The sequence below is a fragment of the Vitis vinifera genome, chromosome 7 (assembly GCF_030704535.1).
Source record: "Vitis vinifera cultivar Pinot Noir 40024 chromosome 7, ASM3070453v1".
Classification (NCBI taxonomy): domain Eukaryota; kingdom Viridiplantae; phylum Streptophyta; class Magnoliopsida; order Vitales; family Vitaceae; genus Vitis; species Vitis vinifera.
In genome coordinates, this window is record NC_081811.1 from 23,793,448 (window position 1) to 23,812,304 (window position 18,857).

At 32.7% G+C, this 18,857-nt stretch overlaps 3 protein-coding genes and 1 non-coding gene across 4 annotated transcripts; all 4 read right to left on the reverse strand.

The window, feature by feature from the left end:
* Positions 1–1,653: 1,653 nt before the first annotated feature.
* LOC100853145 (linamarin synthase 2) lies at positions 1,654–3,925 on the reverse strand. The gene is made up of 2 exons (XM_003635250.4): positions 3,418–3,925; positions 1,654–2,790 (listed from the first exon to the last, which is right to left on the reverse strand). Exons 1-2 carry the CDS (start codon positions 3,923–3,925, stop codon positions 1,862–1,864), a joined length of 1,437 nt encoding a protein of 478 aa, XP_003635298.2. The 3' UTR covers positions 1,654–1,861.
* Positions 3,229–6,417, reverse strand: LOC104878334 (pentatricopeptide repeat-containing protein At5g66520-like). Its single transcript, XM_010648520.3, has 2 exons — positions 4,797–6,417; positions 3,229–4,308 (listed from the first exon to the last, which is right to left on the reverse strand). The coding sequence occupies exons 1-2, from the start codon at positions 6,131–6,133 to the stop codon at positions 4,221–4,223; spliced, it is 1,425 nt and encodes a 474-aa protein (XP_010646822.1). The 5' UTR covers positions 6,134–6,417; the 3' UTR covers positions 3,229–4,220.
* A 918-nt stretch (positions 6,418–7,335) lies between these two features.
* On the reverse strand, positions 7,336–7,418 carry TRNAL-UAA (transfer RNA leucine (anticodon UAA)). Its single transcript has one exon. It is a non-coding gene; the product is annotated as a tRNA-Leu (tRNA).
* A 6,316-nt stretch (positions 7,419–13,734) lies between these two features.
* On the reverse strand, positions 13,735–15,400 carry LOC100267177 (7-deoxyloganetin glucosyltransferase). The gene is made up of 2 exons (XM_002262707.5): positions 14,834–15,400; positions 13,735–14,753 (listed from the first exon to the last, which is right to left on the reverse strand). The coding sequence occupies exons 1-2, from the start codon at positions 15,345–15,347 to the stop codon at positions 13,804–13,806; spliced, it is 1,464 nt and encodes a 487-aa protein (XP_002262743.2). The 5' UTR covers positions 15,348–15,400; the 3' UTR covers positions 13,735–13,803.
* Positions 15,401–18,857: the final 3,457 nt, after the last annotated feature.

Genomic DNA, 18,857 nt, shown 5'->3' on the forward strand with positions numbered 1-18,857 from the left:
GTATAAGACTACCATTTGTTAAGGATTTTGAATTGATTTTGAATTTTTGAATTTTTTTTTTATCATTGAAGGGATTACACATTTTCATGTCACATATTCCTCTACCACACACTCATCTCATACATTTTATTTAACTTGTACATGAGAATTTGAATACTTACCTCACTAATAATGTTTGGGAAAAATTTTGTTTTAAATTATTCCACCGTTTTATAAATCAAACCAATGAAAATATGGTTAACCCACCTATGGACACATATTAAGAAAGAGGTGTATGTAATTTGTGTCACTATATCACATTAACTTTATAAGGTAAATATACTTATGGTACAAAGGGGACTGAATATAAATTAGAGCTACTCGTTTAACTATAAATTCATGTTCATAAGTATTAATATTATGTAAATAAATAAGCGTCCTAAATTTAAAATATACTATATATTTTTTAATCCTTCAACATCTATAAAAATCATGCAAAGATATATAAATATAAATTTATTATTAATTTATTTATAAGCTCTTTTACTTAATTTTTTTCATTATATTTTCTAAAAGGCTAAAAAATGATATTTTATTACCATGTGCAATGCATGTGTTTTTAGACTAGTACTTATAAAAATACAACCCTAAAACCACATAAATCACAATGCAAAAAAAATATTTATTTATAAGAATAAAAACAAAAAAAAAGACAAAAAAATAAAAATAAAACCTAACAAAAAAATAAAAACGTAATTGCCACCTATAGTTCTCCCAATTTCCAATATTTCAATCATGAGAAAGAACAAATATTTTTTCTCATTACATGAAAATATTTTTTATAAAAAACTAATTATTTAGTTATTAATATGAAAGTCAAAATAAAAAGATAATATAAAAAGAAAAATATAAACAAATATATATGAAAAATTAATTTATTAACTATTAAAGATACAAAATAATACAAAATCCCTTATAAAGAATATATCCTAATAAAAAATATAAATAAATTATTTAATATATTGTTGGAAGGTATTTTTAATATAGAAGAGCTGTAAAATATTTTCACATGGGTATTTTTTATGTTTGATATATTGATTAGAGGTAACTTTTTCATACATAAACACCCTGTATGCACTACCTTACAAATTATCTTATTATTTCATAGGTAGGTTGATTTATTCAAAATTTCAAACTTAGATTTCATTTTTCATTTTATTATAGTTTTTTTTCAATTTGTTAAATACGTGGGCCCAAATTAGGACCAATGTAAGTAGAGTTTGACAAGTGAGACTAGGTGGCTTGCTAGCCTCAAAAAAATGGCTAGCTAGCTTCAAAAAAAACAAAAGAACATTAACTCCATTTTATTTTTTTTATTTTTTTTATTTTTATTTTTAAAAAAGATGCTTTTAAGGGTATTTTAGGCATTTATGACTGATATCCTTCAGAGACAAAAACTTTCCAACTACTCGGCAATTTTATAAGTTTTTCTAACACTTCACATTAATTTTCTCAATTTTCAATCCCACGAGCCTTAAAGTATTATTCTCCCTTCAATTATTGAGTTGAAGGCCACAGAGATCTTAATTAAAGAAAACGACAAATTTAGCATAGTCAGCATCCTTTTCTCTTTCTTTCTTTCCTTTTCAAAACATATATATATATATATATATATGTTGGAAAATAATTTGGAATAGATTGCATGTTAACCATTTCCAACCAACACATTTTGAAATGTCTCTCTGCATATTACATTTCAAACCAACTGATTTGAGTATTGTAGGATATTGCTAAAGGTTTTTATACTTCTTGTATGAGCTCTAATACCTTCAATAAACAGACAAGACTGAATGCATTTGGAAAGTTTGCCACTCACTCCCTACTATGGAGTATGGAGAGCCTCCTTAATGAATTTATCAAAGTTAGTGTAGGATGAGCCTCCTACATCAGTAGCTTCTTCTGCTTTCATTTTCCATTCCTGCGCCTTCTTCCTCATTTGCTTCCCTTTATCCCCTCCCATCATTTCCTTAACAAGCTCTTCAATTTCATCGCGCTTAACATCATGATCCACCTCCACCCCTATCCCCCAAGTGGTGCAGGCATACCGACAATTGGTTTGTTGGTCTGCGAAGAATGGCCAACAAATCACAGGCACACCTCCACAAATGGCTTCCAGCATAGAGTTCCAGCCACAATGCGTTAGAAAAACGCCTACAGATGGGTGGGAGAGCACCTGCTCTTGTGGACACCAACTCACTAGTAATCCTCTATCCTTGGTCTCCTTAAGAAACTCTTCAGGCAAGACTGCAGAATCCCCCATCACAATATCGGGTCGAATGATCCATAGAAATGAGTATTTGCTATTGGCAAGCCCCCATGCAAACTCCTTCAAGTGCCGGTCAGTCATCACTGTCACGCTCCCATAGTTCACATACACAACTGAGTTGGGTTCTCTTTGATCAAGCCATTCAAGACATGTAGAGTCTTCCTTCCATAAGCTTGATCTCAGCGACTTTACTTGGCCATCGAGCATGTGGCGCTCAAGCAATGGAAGTGGCCCAGCTGTGTAAATGCAAGGGAACTTTTGTGCAATTGCATGTAGCACTTCATCTTCAAAGGCGTCGAATGTGTTGAAAATGATGGCTGGAGAATTTAGGCAATTCTGTGCTTCCTCTCCCATGAAATCGAACATGATGCTGTTGGGATCAGTGGTCTGGATATGGCTTGGGATGTCCCTGAGCCGAATGTTTGGCATACCAGGGATCCAATCAATAGGTGTATCAAGAGTGCCATCACTCCGGAAGCTTTCATCTGAGGCACACCAAGGATGAAATTGTGCTTGAATATAAGACTTCATGGTTTCATACATTAGTGAATAGAGCCATCAAGGTTTTTGCCAAACAAAAGGTACATATGACATATCTAAATGTGCTTGGGCCACCAAGGTATTCATATACCTGCCATAGTGAGTCAGTGACGGCACAGCCAAGCATAAGCCCTTTTCCCCACTGTCAGACTCCTCTGAATACTACGATCCCAATCCAGCCCAGTTCATACCACCCAAAACTATGAAGCCCAATCCCAACATGTAGCATCTATTCTGAGATGTCTTTCTCCGGAGAATGTTTTTTATTTTCATTTTTTAACATTTTATTATTATTATTACTACTTTTTCTGATGAGAAAAATGGAACCCAACAGAGTAAAGGTTCTTCCTCATGAAATAGTTTCGATGATGAGTACTGCATCATTCTTCAATGAGATTAAATGAATTATATGATAAGATTTAGTCAACAAGCACCTTCTAATTACCCAATCCACCATAGGCATTAATTTCTTCTCATAATTGAGAGGGGATTCTAGCAACTAGTAAATTAAGCAACTGTTAATGCAAAAATTACTCATCAAAATATAAACCACCAAAAACAAAAAGATGTACCTTTGAATGGAAAAATGCCCCTTCTGATGAATTCGCGGTAGTGTAGATATCCCATGAAACTACATGCTGAGGCAGTCCAAAATTGAACCTCTGGAATACCTAATTCTTCAGCAGCTTGTATGGCAAAGCTCATGACTCCATCTGAAATTATGCATGAAACAGGAGGCACATCCGATGATGAATTTAGCCTAGCTAATAGGTCTCTGAATGGGGCTAAACAGTTCTTCCTGGTCGAATCACAAAGTGCAGGAACATCTTGGGTGGCGTCAAGATCTGATGGAGGTAACCCGTCTGGAATGGCTTCAAACCGGAAATCCACTAAACCCCTAACAGAATCTGGTCCTGCAGATCGGATCAGGCGCCTATGGTTGAACTCAGTGTTCACAAACGTGATGTGGAAGCCTCTTGAGTGCACAAGCTTCGCCAGCTGCATCAAAGGGGTCACATGACCTTGGGATGGATAAGGAACACACACAGCATGAGGCTTTCTAGCTGCATCTTCTCCCATCTTCAAACTTTGGAAAAGCTTACCTGGTAGTGTGCTAATTAAAGAAGAGATGTTTCATTCCTTAACATTGAATGGAGAACCCAGACAGGATGATATTAAATATCTTTCATCAGTCAGTCTACCCAGAATTGATCAATCATTTGAAAAAGTAATGTTTGATGTGATTCTCCCTTTCAATTCAAGCAGTTGATATTGATTTCAAATCTTCAAGATGCATGATTTACAGCATATTCCACCTCTATTATTGGAAGCATATATCCTTTCCCCTTTTTGTTAAAATAACGGTGACCAGTCCTCACTCATCTTGATTGCTTGCGTAAGAAAAATGCTTTGCTGGCATAGAGATGCATCCAACCATGCTTGCCTCAGTCAGCCGCCATATACTGATAAACAAAAGACGTTAGTGCATCGTATCCAAATTCATCAAAGTCAAATATAGGGCAAATACTTGACTACCCAAGAAGATGGTTGAGAAATTTCAACAACCAGTCAGGGAATTGGTATGTTTGAGCTGAAAGATCCTTTTTACACCAGCTCGAACAACCTTTAGAATCCAAGACAAGATGTGGAACTGGATGGCTCTTGAAAAACATAGTATTCACTTTTCTGCTATGTTTTTTCTCATGAGCGTGCATCATTCATAACATTAAAAGTGTCGAGTTCTCTTCCAAGTTGATTTAAAACACTATAGATATATCTCCATTGAGGATGGCACTTATCGTCAACTAGAAATTTATGAACAACTCCATTAATTTCGATAAAACTCCAAGCAGGAACTGTAAGTACCCCCCTCTCTTTCATCATTTTCCTAAGCCTCATAACACCTTCCCAGCTACCCATAGTGGCATACATGTTTGCTAGGAGGACATACCTTCCGCTATGTTGAGGCTCTAATTGGATTAGAAGCTTCCCCACCCTCTCCCCCAACTTCATATGACCATGCATCAGACACCCATTAAGCAAAGATCCCCAAATGGCTCCATCTGGTTCCATTGGCATGGTATTTATTAATATCTCTGCCTCTTTCACTTGTCCAGTCCGAGACAAGAGATCAACCATGCACCCGTAGTGCTCAATCAAGGGAAACATACCATAAACTTTGCTCATGCGTCCAAGCAACCGCAAGGCTTCATTCACTAAGGTTTTGTGATTACAAGCAGTAAAAACACCAATAAAAGTAATAGCATTCGGTCTAGGCCCCCTCGTTTCCATCTCATGGAAAAGCTCAAGCCCCATCTCATTATTGCCATTGATGGCTAATCCCAAGATCATGGAACTCCAGGCTGTTACATCTTTCAATGGCATCTTGTTAAATATTTCCTCAGCAGTCTTTATGCACCCACATTTTGCATAAAAATCTATTAGTGCAGTGCCCATTTTAAGATCATAGTCCAAACCATTCTCATCTATATAGGAATGAATCCATTTTCCTTCCTCAAATGCACCAACAGCTGCACAAGCATCAAGAACACTCACCAAAAGAGAAATATTCGGCTTCACGGCAGCACAACTTTTCAATTCACGAAATAACTCAATCGCCTCGTTGAAACGATCATTTCTAACATACCCAGATGCCATTGCACTATAAGAAACATCGTTTCTCTCCGGCATGGCATCAAACACACAACGAGCTTCATCAACGAATCCGTTACTACAATACCCACTAATGAGGCCTGTCCAACAAACTATATTTCTGTTCGAGCTTTCGTTGAACACTTGGCGAGCAAGCTCCATCGCTCCACATGTCGAATACCTGGTTATTAGCAGGCTGATTGCATAAAGATCAGATCCATGCCCAAACTTCATTATCTGACAATGAACCTGATTAATCGAAGATAAACGGAGAAATGCTTTTATCATAACAGTGAGAGTGCGAGCATTCGGCTCCACGCCTAAGGTTCGCATTTGGGCGTAAACAGAGAGACCCTTTTCAAATTCGGAACGATTCAAGAAACCCGTTATCATGGAATTGAAATCAAAGATGGTGGGTGCCACAATTTTGTTGAACACGGTCTCCGCATAGCTCAAATCACCAGTTTCGGATACTGCGCAGAAAGATAACACTCTGCTGGTGATGTAAGTAAAACGAGCCAGACCGAGAGTGATGACATGGGCGTAAATCTGCTTCAATTCGTGCATGCTAGAGCATCTTTCTAAGAGACGAAGATACGGAAGATCTGAGGCGGATTTCCAGAAGCTTGGTCTCATGAAGATGAAAGAAATAAAATGACAGAGGAACACTATGCTTTTGTAAATGGCCAAAATCTATGATCTACCAGTTATACATGGGAGTAATTGATCTTCACGAGTGACTACAGCTAAATTTATAATTTTTGTGCTACTTCAGTGACATGGCTGTTGGAATTAGCCCAGGAAATTATGGACATCCCGTAATTTTTCTTAGATGGTTGAAGCATCTCCATAGCTCTCTCACTCTCTGTCACATAATTTTAAAAAGTGCAAGGCACCCCGAAGAGGAAGGTGCAACACGATACCGACACGTGAAATGCAAATTGGGATGCATATCAAATTTATAAAATGTAATTCAAAAACGACACGTGAAAAGAAACTTGAATGCTTTTGTGACATCTTTTCTTTTATAACAAATTTGAAGATCGTGTTAAAATACATCTTGACATGGATGTGTGGTGTTGTTTATTAGTCCTACTATAAGCCCAAGTTTATGGAAAATTGCATTGATCTTGACATTCTATTCTTAATTGCGTTTTGCAAGTTCTTTGAGAAACTTAGCCAATCTCGTAACTTGTTCTTCAATAGAGTATGCTTCTTTTTGGGATTGAGTATTAGAAAACATGACATGATGTAATAAATAAAAATTCATTTATAAATTTATTTATTTATATTTCTTTGCTTTCCTTTATAATTTCATTTTGCATTAATTAGTTATTTGAGCATACACTCCTCACATTACTTGCATTGTACATAACTTGAATGCATTAAAAGTTGTGTAAAAAATCCAAGTCATAGGTTTCTTACAATGTGATGAATAGTTCATAACTAGTTCATGGATTTAAGCAATTCATCTAAGATTGTAGTATACTACCTCTTAATTGGAGGGATGATTTGTCTTAATCATCACGATGATTTTTCCATGGTGAGTGCACTAGTATATGTAATGCACATTAGACAATATCCACAGTGAATCATGACGTAAGACTATCAATTATTATGATTCACCAAGTTACTATAATACATGGACTCTCAACTTTTAAAAAAATATTAAGTTTGTGTCAAGTTAATAAATATCAACATTGAGAAAGTATATATATATAACCTATTTTCAAATAATAAAAGTTTTAAATTTTTTAAATATCAAATTCCCAATAATTCTTTACAAAGTTTAAAACTTTATAAATAACAATTAAAAAAATTAACTAATAAATCGTATATGCTAGCTGTGGGGTTCGAACCCACGCGCACTTATGTGCAGAAGATCTTAAGTCTTCCCCCTTAACCTCTCGAGCAAACCAGCTAAGCTACCTACCAATTTTCATTTACACAAAATGATTCTCATTTCACTATATAGGTAAGTTTTTTTTCAAGTATATTTATATAGTCCAAAACTATCTCAATATATACCTATCTTAAAATTAACTTATTAAGAAATGAATCGTCGTAAGGATGACCATAATATATTCCATTATGTTCAATCTAATAAACAAGAATATATGAATCTAAATCATTAAACATATTTTCCATTACTTCCTTAGAAAAATAGATTTTTTTCTTAACTATTTTTTTCCCTTCCTAATGTTTTTCATTTTATACTTGTTTCTTTGTTATTATTAATTAATCACTATTTTTTTTCTTCATTTTATACTTGTTTCTTTGCTATTATTAATTAATCACTAAATTATGTTTTCCTTAAAAAAACAAGAAAACGCCTTTTGCCATCTAAATTCTCAAAATCAGTACACAAGTATTTTAACCATAAATAATTTTTTCTCTCTCATCATATCACAATCACAAAAATATTTCTTTTATAATTAATTATTTATTTATGAAATAAACATTTAATCCCTCATATGTAATAATACCATCTAATTTAGTATTAGAGATCATAATTAGATCAAATTCATTAAAACTTTAGTTATGCTTATATATGAATTGAATCTAATAATTTATAAAACAAATTCTCAATTGTAATAAAATATTAAAACTATATAAAAAAAAATTAAATAACTCCTAGAAATTTGAATCAACCAAAAAAAAATTTAATTAAATGATTTCGTCTAATTTATTTAATAACAAATATAATAATCAATGGGAAACATTTCTCAAATTTCCTTCTATTCCCCTTTTTCCTTAATTTTTGGGTCAAGGAATAAAAATTTATTTAGGGATTTCTATATGGAAAATAATTTTTTTCTCTTTCTCAAACAAAATTAACAAATCTTTGCCTTTCAAATAATGTACCATAATTTTACAAATATATATACATATAGGATTAAATCCTTTGAAAGCTATTTATATTTTACATAGAATCTTTCTCACCAAAAATTCAATCTATTTTTTTTTTAATACCTTTGAAAGTTTGTAGATCTAGATTACAATACAATAAGAGAAGGGGTGAATAGGTATTTACTTATTTTAGCCCAAAATTATTTTATTTTTAATTCATTTTATAATATTAAGAAGTGAAAAAAAAAAAAAAAAACCACAATCTGGCAAGACATAATGAACTTAATTTACATGGAAAACCACTAACACAATCTCCCCAAGGCTATGTAGATGTAAAACCATAAAGTGAGATATCGCAAAGAACAGATCCACCATTGAAAGAACAATATATAATTTTATCTTATAATATATTATTTCTAAGTCTTATTTCCCAATACCTATATTGATCACACTCACGGTGCAACACCACATGTGCTCCTAATTGATTGTACCTCAACACTTGAGAGGATGCATAAATTCTCACAACCCTAGAGAATGAGAACATGAACTTCTTTAGAGTTTTGAGATGTAAAAGGCTATTTAGATTTTTTCCCCCCCATAATTTGCATCACAAAGAAAAAATCTCTTAGTGGATGGAATTGAGAATTTTCCCAAATTAAACCAAATAAAATATTAAAAACAAAATATGTTCTTGGCCTTTTGTTTTGAATTCATTTGGTTGCATCATATAGATGTTTTCCTCAAGATTGTCAGTAAAAAGTGCAATCTTGACATTCATTTATCACATCTCACAATCAAGATGTGTTGTAATGAATAGAAATATCCTAATAGACTTAAGCATGACTATTGACGAGAAGGTCTCCTCATAATTGAAACTAGGTTTTTGACTATAACCATTTGCTACAAGTCTAGCCTTATATATCTTAGTCTTTCCATCTACTCTTCTTTTCTTCTTATTGACCCACTTGCACTTGATGGGTTTTATCCCTTCAAGTGCTTCTACAAGCTCTTAGACTTTGTTAGAATACATGAGGTTCTAACTCTACCTCTATAGATTTTTCCAAAAATATACATCCACATTACTCATTATTTCATCATAATTTGTAGGATCAATCTCATGTTCCTCTGGAATGGCCTTGACAACTCTCCTACTATGACAAGTCATCAATACATTATATTATAGATTGGAAAATGGTTGTACTAGATCCATAGTTTTTAATGCTAATGTTGGATTCTCATCTAGTTTTCTCCAATTGACCTCACTTCTAAACTTATTCTTTTCAAATAATCATCTTCCAGAAATCTAACATTTGTACTAACAAACACATTCTAATTGACCTAACTATAAAAGTAATAATTGCTAATTCCTTTTGGATAACCTACAAACTAACAAGCTTCTTAACTTAGTTCCAACTTATCTACCTTTGGTTTCAACACATGTGTTTGACACTCCCAATATGCAAACATAGTGTAAACTAGGTTTATGACCCATCTGCATCTATGAGAGTCAAAGTTACTAATTTAGATAGACTAGGTTAAGAATATATCTAGTAGCATCTAAGTAATATCCCAAAAGGTTGTGGGAAGGTTGAAAAACCTATCATTGATCTTACGCATAAGAGTTTAATTTGTTTTTCCCGCTTATCCATTCTACATTGAAGTTTCAAAGACACTCAATTGGATATAATCTCATACTTTTTAAGGAAAGAATCAAACTTATCTAACATATACTTCCCATCTCGACCAGATCGAAGTACCTCGAGGCGTTTATCTAATTGGTTCTTTGATTCCACATTCAATTAATACTTCATCAATTATTAATTTATATTTGTTTAGACTCCTAAGGGTTTTTTAAAATATTATTATCTTATGAATTTAGCAAGGTTATTAATTTAGTACATTGACCCAAGTTGAGACTAGAATAATTCATTATTTAAACGAGGTTTTTAGTTTATCGAGCATTCATTTATCAAGGTTTTACTGTACTTTATTGTATGTGTTCTCAATCATAAGATCATATCATTGACATAATATTGAATTAATAACTACTTTGAGTTCATTTATCAAGGTTTTACTGTACTATATTGCTAATGGTCAAGTTTAATTTATGCTCATGGTAATTCCATTAAATTAAAATTTAAAATTTACCCAAGAAATATAGATATATTAATTGATTATAGAAATAAAGCATGTTTGTAACCAAAAAATAAATATGCAAATCAAATATATAGTGGATAGCAAATTTGAATTATGAGCGTTAGTTAATTGGGAACATCAAGCAATGGTGTAGTTGGTCATGAACAAAGTATTTCTTAATTAATTGCCTCATTATAATTATTAGGGAAAATCATGCTTTCATAAAATATTTGAAAATATAACATGGGTTAATTGGTTAAAGGGGTCAAAATAACCCTTATATTTGCAAATATAACCCACCAGTCAAAAAACAAAAAAGTTAACCGGTTGAGACAAAAATGTCCTTCTTTTTTCTCTCCAACACATACAACTTTTCCTTTCCCTTTCCCCCCTCATTTTTCCCTCCAAGACAACGTTCCCTTTCCCTTTGTTTTATAGCAGATTAGGTTCTAATTTTTTTATTTGGTCATTGGTTGCTCATTCTCTCTCTTTTCCTACAGAGAACAAGTTTCATCTATTCTTCATTCTTGGTCACGAAAATATGAAAAAAAAAAAAAATGTAAGCAACCAACAATTTCTTTTTTATATTATCATTTTATTTCTTTCTGTTTCTTGAAAATTCAAAATCTGACTTCAACATTGTTGGTAAAAAATAGAGACTTCATTGTTACTTTTGAAAAAGTGAAAAGTTCGTTCAAAAGAAGTTGAAAAGATTTATCCATATGGCAAGGTCAAATGATGGTAAGCAAATTCACAGTTATAAATTTCACCTAAACTTAATAATGGTTGAGTTACATTAATAAAGAACTTAATTGTGGTTAAGTTCTTTGTTCATTTTTTCACCTGAACTTAACAGTAGTTGAGTTGTATTAACAAAGAACTTAACCACAGTTAAATTCACAATCATAATTTTCACCTGAACTTAACAGTAGTTGAGTTACATTAACAAAGAACTTAATTGTGGATAAGTTCACAGTCAGAATTTTCACTTGAACTTAACAGTAGTTGAGTTGCATTAACAAAGAACTTAATCACAACTAAGTTCACAATCATAATTTTCACCTGAACTTAACAGTAGTTGAGTTACATTAACAAAGAACTTAACCACAATTAAGTTTACAGTTAGAATTATCACTTGAACTTAACAATGGTTGAGTTGCATTAATAAATAACTTCATTGAGGTTAAATTCACACTCAGAATATTCACCTGAACTTAACAATTGTTGAATTGCATTAACAAATAACTTAACTATAGTTAAGTTGACACTTATAGTTACATTACAAAAATTGTAACTTTGAGCATCAAGTTAAATTCATCCAAAATAACAATCAACACTCAACAACATGTAAACCTTTTACATAATCAAAATGAAACCCACTACATGGGTAAATTTTTGAAGTAGAACAATTCAGTTGCCATTTTCTCTCTAAACCAATCAATGCGGGCACCGGTCAATGAGCTGAATGGATGATTATGCATTAAGTAATCTACATATTTAATCAGGAACATCCCACAATCACCACTGCATGAAACACAAGTAATCAAAATTAAGATGGCTAAAAAAAAATTATTGTATAAGGCATAAAGGTGAAATGATAAGATGAAGTTTGGATATTTGTTTACATACTCATACTCTTGTTGAGGAATATCATGCAGTCGTTCAATGTCCTAGTATTCTTCACTCTTAGGATCACCACTCTTCCCATAATATGATATAGTATGCAAAATACGCGGTAACACTTTAGCTAAAGGTATTATGACACCTTTTAGTCGATTATCACTATTAGTGCCAATCAATGAGTCATACACAAATATTCTCCTTTGAGCAAGGTGAACTACTCCCAATACCCAATGCATACTTCAGACATTAATAAGGACATAAACGATGTCCACCTTAGACCATTTCAGGGAAGGAATTGGGTGAAGCCCTGTTAACATAGTCAACAAGAATATCATCTACTTGCATTTGGAACATGAACCTACTCAAACACCATTGTATAATACCCCTAAAATTTCCAAAAATCCCTAACATTTCATAAATTATTTGTAAACTTATCCCTAATTAGATGCTATTACATTGAATATATCAATTCACTCTAAACACATGATTGATAATAATACAGAAAACTAAAACAATATTAATATGCAATTTATTATTTTTCAACACACTATAATAGTTCCTAAATATTTTCAAACATCAGCTAACAAACATAAATTTATTCACTCAAAATACATAACTGATAACAATGGAGAACTAAAAAAATTATAAATATAATAATTTTATACTTTGAATACAATTCAATAAATCCTAAATTTTTCTTCGTGCATTTAACTAATAAACTTAACCATACTCAAATATTGTTGCATAACATCTCCAAAAATTTCAATAATTTATCAAATGTGAAGACTACACTCATCGGTTTAGCAAAATCACTTGCCTCTTCTGTTGGTAATAGGGATTTTTGCTCAGTAGCTTCGCTTTCCTTTGCTTCACTTTCTTCTACTTCACTTTTTTCTTCTGTTCGCAATTGCCATTTTTGCTTTGTCGCCACTTTTTTAAATCTTTTTCTCCTATCACTCTTCAATGAACTCATTGTTTCCTTCGTGCTTGAAGATATAATATGAGATAACTTGAAAAAAATAGAATAACAATTTTTTCAAGGATTCGGAATGAAACAGAGGATGAGATGATAGACGAGAAATTTTCTAGGGTTTTTGAAGGAAATATGAGATTTTTTGTTTTGTGCATCAAAGGAAGATAATGAAATAGAAGATGATGATGAAAGATGAGGACTCGTTCTGTAAATGAAGTGGAAAAGGAGATGACCTTTCCGTTTTGTGCACTAAAGGAAGATAATGAAGTAGAAGAAGATGATGAGAGAAATTTTTTAGAATATATGAGGAGTCGTTCTGTAAATGAAGCAGAAGATGAGAAGTTGTATGTGTTGGAGAGAAAAAAGAAGAAGGACATTTTTGTCTCAACCAGGTCAACTTTTTTGTTTTTTGACTGATGGGTTATATTTGCAAATATGGGGGTTGTTTTGACCCCTTTAACCAATTAACCCATATAACATTTATGTTTTTAAAGATTATTTTTAAACTTTGAGATAGTAAATTTATTTTAAATGTTTTCTTTTTTACAATTTTAAAAATATTATTATTTTATTTCAGATATATTATTATTTTCTGTTTTTTTTTAAAAAATACAAATCAAAACAATGTGGGTGCAGAAGACACCTAATAAATTGCTTAAAAGGAAGCGGGTGCCTTTTCATCATAAGATAAGGAAGCATTAGAAATCCATAGCCATGTATGAAATTAATTGAAGGTGATGCTTTTGTTGGGCAGAAGAATTTCCTGAATCAGTTTGTTCAAATTGGAGTAAGAAGAACCCCCACATGGGCTGGTGGCTTCTTCAGCTTTGCGCTTCCATTTCATTACCTTCTTCTTCATCTCCTTTCCCTTCTCTCCCTCCATTAACTCTCTCACCACCCTCTCCACTTCCTCTCTCTTCACATCGTAAGCGATCTCCGTCCCAAACCCCCAATGCTCGCAACTATAATAGCAGTTGGTATGCTGATCGGAGAAGAACGGCCAGCAGATCATTGGCACGCCGCCACACACGCTTTCCAACGTAGAATTCCAGCCGGAGTGCGTCAAGAACCCTCCGACTGAAGAGTGGATCAGGACTTGTTCTTGGGCACACCAACCGGCTAACATGCCTCTATCTTTGATCTCCGTTAGGAACTCCGGCGGGAGAAAGGCGGTCTCACCCATCACCAAATCGGGTCGGATTATCCATAGGAATGTTTGCATGCTATTAGCAAGTCCCCATGCAAACTCAATTAGCTGCTTTGGACTTAACACTGTGATGCTACCGAAGTTCACATAAACTACAGATCCGGGTTTCTTGGAATCCAGCCACTGGAAACAGCCAGGTTCTTCTTTCCATAGGTTGGAGCCGATAAGCTTGGTGTCTTCATACTGGATTTGATTGAGAAGAAGATGCATTGGACCCATAGTGTACAACCGATTCAACATGGAGGAAAGGGAATCCAGAACGTCACGTTCCAAGGCATCGAAGGTGTTGAGGATGCTAGCAGAAGCCTTATAAGCTCTTGATATTTCACCTTTGATGAACTCAAGGAATGCATCATTCGGGTCCGTTGTTCGGGTTGAAGATGGTATGTCCCTTAGACGGATCTTTGGGATTCCAGGTATCCAATCAATAATGGTATCCAAATTCCCTTTTGTTTTGCAACTCACATCTGAACAATTCCACATGCGTTATGTCACCCATAAAAGCAACAGGGAAGTAATATGTATATATTTGGAGTTATATACGTACCTTTGAAAGGTGTAAAACCTCTTTCCAGGAGATGAGGAAAGTGTAACAAGCAGATGAAGCTGCAAGCACTGACAGTCCAAAATGCTACTCCAGGGACTCCCACTTGTTGAGCAGCTTCAAGTGCGAAGCTCATCAGCCCATCGTAAATCACACAAGTCACCGGTGGGATCTCCGGCGCCCCACTGTTGAGTTTGGCCAATAGGTTGCGAAACGGGATGAAGCAGTTGTTAGCAGTGGAGATAGAGAGGGCGATGATGTCCTGGGTGGCGTCGGGGTTATCTGGAGGAGGGAGGCCATCGGGAATGGACTCAAATCGGAAGTCGGGCAGACCGCAGAGAGAAGAAGGGCCTCTGGATTTGATGAGACGGGCATAGTTGAAGTGGGAGTGAACAAAAGTGATGTGAAAGCCCCTGTGGTGAAGGAGTTTAGCGAGGTTCAGCATGGGACTGATGTGACCTTGAGTTGGATAAGGTATGCACACTGCGTGTGGTTTTTCTACCGTCGCCGTTGCCATTGCTGGAATTCCGGCTTCTCTACTCTACCTTCACGGCCTTTGGGCCTCTTTCTTCATCTATATAAGTCCTTCCTGTGGGGAATTGGCGCCCCACTCCCTCAATTTCACGTCACATTCAACTCAGGCTTTTATCAAATTGCACTTGCAACCTATTCCGATTCTTTGGGAAGTAGGCAATGTGCGCAAATGATTTTAGGGTTAAATAGCCTTTACTCTGCCGACTTCAATCTTTACCCGGTTATATATTTTAATTTTTTTTTTCTCATTTCAATTGAAAACCTAATAATACTTCATCTTCAATATCTTCGGTTAGAAATTCTTATTCATTTTCACGCTCTATAGTTCAATACTATTTTGAATTTAGGCATTTTCAACTTTGAATTAATAACTTTAAAGTAAGATTTTATAAATGTTTTTAAACTATATCAATCATTAATTTTGGTTTTTGATTTTAAAGAAATATTTTGTACAAATAGGAAGGATAACAATTTTAAATATAAACAACATATGTTTATCTTTTGCATTTAAGCTTATTCTGTTCATCGTCTTTTTAACATAGTTTTAAATCAAAGTATTATTTTCTAATAAGTTTATGAAGTAAAATATTGAATTTTCGATATAATAGAATAAAGTGTATAATATACCAAAGATTTAGGGTGAATTTGACCCTATCGTGCCACTATCCAAGCAATATGTGGACCAAATAGTCCTAATTTTCTTTTTTTTATTCTTTTTTTTAATAACCCAATTGAAAATAAGCTCATTATTAATATAAAGCTTCACCATTTATATATATATAAGATAATTCTTTCATATAACATGCATAATATTTAGCTTTTGATTGGGATGGGTGGCGTCATGTTAGGATGGTGTTGTGATAATTAAGAAACACTAAAAATTAATTTCACCCAAATATGACCTTTTTAAGATTTTAAATTCATAAAAAATATTTTTACATGTTTCTAACTTTTATGTTTAAATTTAAAATTTTAATTAATTTAATCATCATTTGAATACATTTCTTATTTTTTTATTTTTAAAAATAAAAAATGATAGTGATTCCTATATAAAATTTAATATTATTTTTTTAAAAATATATAACAATCTTTAAAAAAATTAAAAGTGAAAGAATTAAAAAATCTTTATTACCCTAAATTTTAAAATTTTAAAAATAATTTTTAAATACGTAAGTCTAGATTTTTTATATAAGATTTATTACATTTAATGTAAAAGTTTTAATTATCTTCAAAATTGCCTTTTGATGTTTTTAACTTTATAAATTTTAATTTAATAATACAGAAAAGAAATTAAAATTTTGAGGGACCTGGTCTCAAAATTTTGAGGTACATCTGAGTGAAATGAAGTCATAAAAGCAGGCATGGAGGCTGGGGATAGAGACAGGACAGTCAAATTAAAGCTCACACCCACTTTATGAGTTGGCAACACCTGCTCTTTAACTAAATGTACAAAAAAATATAAAAATAATATGACATTATATTTGGTAATGTTAAAATAAATACCAAATGTTTTAAAGCTAGACCCTACTTTGGAGACCTACTGACCATCTTTTATTAATTGCTACTTTACTTATGGTACTCAAAAGTAACTTTTTGTGTCATAGGAAATCCCCTTAAAAAAAAAAAAAAAACTAAAATTTCTTGTGATTTTAGAATTGTTTTAGAAAATAATTATATAAGTACGTAAAATGATTAAAAATAAAACACATAATATAAAAAATTATTTTAAAAAATATTTAAAATATGTTAAAAATACTTTAAGTTCCCAAATATATATTTGTTTTGTAAAATATTATAAAACAGTTTTCAAAAATAGTTTTTAAAAATAATTACTTAATAGCCAAAATACTTTTGAAATAGTGTTTAAAACTATTCAGTTTTCAAATTTAGAAGAATTATGGTATCTTATATAAAAAATTACTATTATTTTCCAACCTTAAAAATAAAAAATAAAAAAATGTATTCCAAATACCACTTAAATATTTAAAAAATCAAAGGCAATTATTTAGAAGAGATTTAAGATTATTTTAGATTTTCTTTTACAATACTTCTAATAAATAATTAAAAATACCAACAATTCTTCAAAAACTTTTTAAATTATATATAAATAAATAAATAAGCCCAATTTTGGAGATGGGTGTTGGGAAACATTATGGAATAGGCCTACTAGAAATGACAGAAGGGGACCAAGTTTATCATTATCATTTCCAAATAATGGAACAAGAAATGAGGTGTCTGGGGAAGGCATGCTGTGCACCAATAATACACACATGGTGGACACTTTTATCATCATATGTTCCCTTTTCTTCCTCAGGAATCTGAGAGTTAAACATCAAGCCCCCCCTCCTCTTATTTTGGGGTTCACCAAACTCATCCAGCTTGCTTCATGGAAATTGTGGACCATAGAAAAAGATATGTGAATAGGCCATTTCCTGCTACAATAATGCACTTGGAAATTATTTTTCATTTTTATGAAAGTTGGACTCCTGTTTGATAAAGTTTTGAAACCTACTTCTAAAATTTAGACAAAAAATATCACTTGCAAATATTAGGTGAATGCCTCTTTCAAAAATCATTGTCTTTCCTTGTCAAAAACACCTTTTTTACTTTATCAAAATCACTTCATAGACCACTCATCTCTTGGATGGCGTATTGTTTTATAGTCTATCAAATACTTTGCTTCACTTTTCTCAAGTGCAACTGATCTAGCCTTCTTTTCAAAAGATTTATTCAAATTTTAAGATCATTTAATAAACTATTTATAGAAACATGTTACTTTTTTTTTTTTTTTACCTTTACTAATAAGGGATATTTAATTAAAAGACTCTCCATTTTTGAATTAGGAGGAATGACTAGGGAGTTGCTCAATTGATCAAGGAATTAGTCGATCGATTAAATCATTGAACTGGTTGATGAGTGCAAATTTTATTTTCTCTCATCCAGTAGTTATGTATTCCCAATCGATGAGGGGCCTTTCCCAATTGAGGGGAATCTCTTTTTGATCGAGGTTTGATTAGGTTCCAACAATCACCTATTATGCAATTAACTCCCAAGAGCTAGTCAATCAATCGAACCGAAAATTGACTAGACGAAGCTAGTTTGTGTTCTTTTTTGTGGTCAAGACTAAAAATCTATAAATTGTGAATTTCATTTCATTTATTAGATAAAGAACACTTGTATTTAACTCTTCTTTTAGTGCATCAAACCATTCCTTACAAATCTTTCATAGTGCACTCATTTAATTCATCCTAGATTCCATTATACTTGTTCATTCATTGAGCTAAATTAAGAATGCTTTCATTCATTGTCATTAAAGTAAAATTTTAAGGGTTAAAAACTTTATGTTAAGGTATACTTGAAGGGAACTTGTAGTGCACATAAGAGTCGAAAATCCAAGTATAAAAGATTGAAAGCTTGGTTGAAGCTTTTATATTAATGGAACCTTCACTCAATTGGAGCTTAAAGAGAGTGGACAAAGGTAACGATTGTCGAA